The sequence below is a fragment of the Salvelinus sp. IW2-2015 genome, unplaced genomic scaffold, assembly GCF_002910315.2.
Source record: "Salvelinus sp. IW2-2015 unplaced genomic scaffold, ASM291031v2 Un_scaffold3483, whole genome shotgun sequence".
In the NCBI taxonomy this organism is placed as follows: Eukaryota; Metazoa; Chordata; class Actinopteri; order Salmoniformes; family Salmonidae; genus Salvelinus; species Salvelinus sp. IW2-2015.
This window is the reverse complement of record NW_019944763.1, coordinates 139,195-144,871: the sequence shown is the minus strand read 5'-3', so window position 1 is coordinate 144,871 and position 5,677 is coordinate 139,195. Positions and strand designations below refer to the sequence as shown.

The 5,677-nt window shown below is 46.1% G+C and overlaps 1 protein-coding gene across 1 annotated transcript; it reads left to right on the top strand.

The window, feature by feature from the left end:
• Positions 1-3,157: 3,157 nt before the first annotated feature.
• LOC112075952 (dickkopf-related protein 2-like) lies at positions 3,158-5,257 on the top strand. Its single transcript, XM_024142861.1, has 3 exons — positions 3,158-3,358; positions 3,924-4,080; positions 4,959-5,257. The coding sequence occupies exons 1-3, from the start codon at positions 3,158-3,160 to the stop codon at positions 5,255-5,257; spliced, it is 657 nt and encodes a 218-aa protein (XP_023998629.1).
• The last annotated feature ends 420 nt before the right edge of the window (positions 5,258-5,677 follow it).

Genomic DNA, 5,677 nt, shown 5'->3' with positions numbered 1-5,677 from the left:
CACACACACACACACACACACACACACACACACGAAGCCACACTGCACAGTCACATTTTCAAAGAACTTACTTAATGGTTGCCCAGACATGTAGTGATGCATAAAACAGAACATTAGTCTTCCTGCTTCCTGCAGTCTGTCCTGAATAGCACCCTATTCCCTCTTTATATAGCACACTACTACTACTACCCTACCTAAATAGGGAATAGGGTGCCAGCCCTGGTTAAAAGTAGTGCCCTAAATAGGGAATAGGGTGCCAGCCCTGGTCTAAAGTAGTGCCCTAAATAGGGAATAGGGTGCCAGCCCTGGTCTAAAGTAGTGCCCTAAATAGGGAATAGGGTGCCATTTAGGATGCATTCTCGGCTTCCTGATTTTCCAACTATCACTTCCGTTCAGTAACCAGATAGGAGAGAAACAGTCTGGTCTTTAGGTCTTCAACAGAGGGCAAATCCGTTCTGAACCGGACATATCCTTTATTTTCATTCATGTGCTGAAATAACCGACAAATCATTAACTGTCAATAACATTTGGTTGAAATGCGAGACTGTGTAGAGCTTTGCGTACTAAATGGCACCCAAATCCCTATATAGTGCACTATTGTTGACTATTAAAGCCATATGGCATTATGTAGGGTTTGGGTGGCATTTGGGACGGACATGAGTCTTGAAACGTTTAGCTTTCACTGCGACGTTGAATTATCTCTCCCTCTCGGTGTGCAAAGTAAACGTCAAAATGAGAGGAAATCTCCCTGCAAATGAATTAAGAAATATATATATTTTTTAAAGTGTCATATTTGTGGTAGGCTACCATAAACTAAACGGAGTGTGTATGGTACGACGCTATCAGTTGCTATGGTGCTGATTCTCATCATTTATATTGCCTTCGCAGTGCTTCATTTGGAAATTGGGAGGTGCAAGGACAAAAACTGATCCCAAATGGTGGGGGGGGGGTATACCGGGGTGCTCTGCGGTACCGGAACACATTAAAAAATATATCGTTTATAATAAAACTTTGCATGCATTATCGTAGTTTTTGCATACTGACATGGATCAGTAGAGTCGAGGCTCTTGCAGAAGTTGCACGCATGAGGAAATTGTTTTGTTGTCTAGGGTTCCGGGGGAAATGTGGCCTTTATATATGCATTTCATACAGTTCTACTTCATTTTAGATGACTGGAGACTTTAGCTGAGTATTTTTTTAATACCTCACAAATTGATCGAAATGACAGACGGCTTTGACACTGACAAACTGAGAATCTGAGATCAATAAAAAATGACCTTGTCTTCAAGCCATCAATAGCCTAGACTTACTGTAGGTGAGTGGAGACACACATTGTGCACTATGAGGAGGAAATTATAGCCCTGAAAACAGCTTTCCAGTTTCACTGACTCAATCCGCTCACTCACCTGCGATGGCCGATGCGCCCGTGTCAAAAGCTCATCTCTCTCTCTCTTGTTTCTCCTTGGTAAAACAATACTGTTCGCTCAATAGGCCTATTTGGAAGTTGATAACTTAGTAGCCTACAGACAGATCAGGCTTCTCTTTTCAACAGGATCCATTTGCTTTCTAAACTGTATTTTCCCGCGATTSTATTTGAAAAAWTGCGAAAGCCTGTTTTTTTCGTGCWTGTTTTTTTGACAGCCGCGCSTTCTCGACTTGTCGGAATGCCCAGTGATTGGGCTACACACAATCCATAGCTAGGCAATAACAAAAATATATATATATATATATWTTTTTTTAAATATTGATCATCTGTGCCTAAACTGTAGGCCTCCTCCTGATGTAGTATTCAGAATGATTTAATTTATTTCTGAACAAACAACAGTGATTCTATATCTTTGTCAAATGTATTTGAATTTATCACGAGCGCTGCTGCTGCGTCACCTCCAGAAAGAACCCTTCTGACGGCTATGATTCTATAAGGAAACGCTAATGGGAAGAGAGTTTAATAACAGGCTCATGTATACCAGAGTAGAGAGAGAGAGGGATCAGAGAGGGAAGTTAATATCATTGTAGTTCTGTGAGAGACACAGGCGCCCTTCTCCCATTAAGAACAGCAATGGCCACCACGTCTTGGTCTATATACGCTACAATGTTGCGCAAATCATGAACCCGGGCACGAATCAATTATCATGCAYGTTTTCGTTGTTCTTTTTAGGGGGCATAACTTGAATTAGCCTAACTGATTGCTTTTATTGGAATTTTTACATCGCAAACAGTGAAAAGTATTTTTCATGCCACAAGATGTACCGGATCCTGGTAAATGGGTTCCAGAACGAAAACCGAGWGGTCCAAAACTGAGAGGTGCCGGATCCTGTTCCGGTTCCAGAGAGTAACGGGAGGTGATGAATACTCCGTCATTTCCTCACTTACTGATAGTCCTAAATTTCATCATATTCCCTAAGTAGGCTTAGTGCATTCCCTTGTCAAACGTAGTGTACTATATAGCCATGGGGACTAGGGAGCCATCCGGGACGCAAGCCTCATAGTTGCCTTTAGTCAACCCAAAGATCTCACAATACAATGGTGTCTGAAATTAAGTTTAGTCAGTCAGTCCTGTTCTCTCTCTCTCGCTCCCCCTCTCTCCCTCCGTTTGTCTCGCTCTGTCTCGCTCCCCCTCTCTCTCTCCGTGTGTCTCGCTCTGTCTCGCTCTGTCTCTCTGTCTCTCTCTGTCTCGCTCCCCCTCTCTCTCTCTCCGTGTGTCTCGCTCTGTCTCTCTCCCCCTCTCTCTCTCCGTGTGTCTCTCTGTGTCTCTCTCACTGTCACTCTCTCTCTCTCTGTCTTTCGGATATTGTATCGATGAGACGATGGGTATCGATGTGTGTGGAAGGGAGAGCGCGTGGCAGAGAGACAGAGTCACTGACCGGTCACTCCCCCCTCTACACGAGCTTCCCGGTTGCGCACGCTACGGGAGGCTATAAAAGCTGGCATCTCGACACAAGTGGCATTAAAGCAGCAAATAAATWCAGCATCGCAAGCGCGAACCACTTACCAACGGACATCAATTTAGGAATATTCTGTGTGTGTTTTTTTTCTGTGGACTTTATCGAGAGTTTGATCTGTGTTGTAAGTGTTTCTTCCATCAAGGGAGTGTTGTTGCATTTTAAACAGAGTGACATTGTATTTATCTAGATACAGCTTATATCTGTTAWCTGTCATGCGTCTCCGGGTGTGGGCCAAACTCCCGTGGTTGCTCGCGCAACTGCTCGCCATGCTGTGCTCCACTGGACAGGCGCGTGCCAAACTAAACTCCATCTCAACGGTGCTACTCCGGGAGTCGCACGCACCGTCAGCCGACAGGAGCACGGGTTCCCCGTTACCCGGTACCGTGAGGAAGAGCAGCAAGGTCCCSGATCAGGTAAGGAACTAAAACACTGGTCCTTATGGGGACAGAGTCATTTTGTCGCGGCAGGTAGTTTAGTGGTTAGAGGGTTGGGCCAGTAACCGAAAGGTTGCTGGATTGAATCCCCTGAGCTGACAAGGTAAACATTTTGTCGTTCTGCCCCTGAACAAGGCAGTTAATAAGAGTTTGTTGTTAACTGACTTGTCTAGTTAAATAAAGGTTAAATAAAAGCCTGGATGTTATTCRGCATACAGGAGCGCTTTAAACAGACCCCATCTACAGTAGTCTGATAAGTTGGTGTTATCTCTTATGGACAGCGTGTCATTTTCAGCCTTTCTTTATTTTAATGCACCTTAGAACTGCAGACGGTTGCCTATAGCAACGTTTCCCTTACAGATTCCATAATTTATTTATTTTTTTGCCTACTTGAGGGTCTCAGCTCAACATGTTTTTTTTTTAAATCGTGGTCTTTGTAACCCGAACAAAGTTGCTCAATGCTCACCTCAAAGTTCAATCTCTCCAAATAGTGGTTGTATTGCTGACTGGACCATGTCCTCCCCTCGTCCTCCTCCTCTCTCAGGTGTACCCCTGTGGCAGTGACCTGGAATGTGGCAAGGGGAGCTTTTGCCAGGCTCCCTCCAGAAACCCCTCCCCACAACGATGTCACACCTGCCGACAGAGGAAGAGGCGTTGTCATAGAGACGCCATGTGCTGCCCCRGCAACCATTGYAGAAACAGTAAGTTCKATGGATGTTTTAACAATGACATCGCAAACGGTGTGTTGGGAATTGTTTTTTGTTGAGGCATTATATTCATGTTCTCTCCTCTCCTCTCTCTCTCGTATCTCTCTCTCTCTCTCTCCTCCTCTCTCTCTCTCTCTCTTCTCTCTCTCTCTCTCTCTCTCTCTCTCTCTCTTCTCTCTCTCTTCTTTGCGCTCTCTCTCTCTCTCTCTCTCCTCTCCTCTCTCTCCTCCATCTCTCCATCTCTCTCTCAGATATCTGTACCCCTCTCCCAGACAGTGTGATGACACATCATATCACAGAGTTAGAGGAACATCCCAGACTGCCCCAAAGAGGAAGGTTGGTTGGAGGAAGAGAGGAGAGGTCAGACCAAGCTGCCCCCCGTCAAAGGTAAAATGCTGCCCCACACCACTAGCCCTGTTACAGGTGTTAAAACAGCTCTCTCAGCATGTCGGATCAAATCTCGAGCGAGCTTTGTCCTCTGGCCATTTACTTGATTCAAATTGAAGTCTGTCATGAGAGACTGTCATTGTGTTCTACCATGCAAGAACTAACAGGGTCTGTCATGAGAGAGCTGTCATTGTGTTCTACATGCAGAACTAACAGGGTCTGTCATGAGAGACTGTCATTGTGTTGTACATGCAGAATAACAGGGTCTGTCATGAGAGACTGTCCATTGTGTTCTACATGCAGAACTAACAGGGTCTGTCATGAGAGACTGTCATTGTGTTCTACAGTGCAGGAAACTAACCAGGGTCTGTCATGAGAGACTGTCATTGTGTTCTACATGCAGAACTAACAGGGTCTGTCATGAGAGACTGTCAATGTTTTCTACATGCAGAACTAACAGGGTGTCTCTCTCTTCTACCCCGCAGGTCAGGTGGGTGACCCGTGTCTCAGGTCTACAGAATGTTCTGAAGGTCTGTGTTGTGCCCGTCACTTCTGGGACAGGATCTGTAAGCCGGTGCTGAGGCATGGGGAGGTGTGTACACGGCACGGCAGGAAAGGACAGCACGGCCTGGAGTTGTTCCAACGTTGTGACTGTGGAGAGGGATTGGCCTGCCAAGCACTCCGTACAGCCCTGCCATCTTCCTCATCATCATCATCATCRTCGWMGTCGAAGTCGATAGCAGCAGCAGCTAAAGCAAGATTGTACTTGTGTCAGAGGGAGTGAGGGAAGGAGTGAGGGAGGGAGTGAGGTAAGGAGGGAGGGAAGGAGAGAAGTAGGGAGGGAGGGAAGGAGGGAGGGAAGGAAGGAGGGAAGGAGTGAGGGAAGGAGGGAAGGAGGGAGTGAAGGAAGGATGGAAGGAAGGAGGGAAAGAAAATAAAGACTCAACCACTGCCCCATCAGCTCCAGCTTCCCCCTGATAGAGAGAGGAGGAGGAGTCACCTGGAGAAGACAGCTCTATATACCTGTAGACTGACTCACCTGGAGAAGACTGACTCACCTGGAGAAGACACCTCTATCTCTACCTGTAGACTGACTCACCTGGAGAAGAGTTAACCCACTGTTCCCCTGAACAAGGCAGTTAACCCACTCTTCCCCTGAACAAGGCAGTTAACCCACTGTTCCCCTAAACAAGGCAGTTAACCC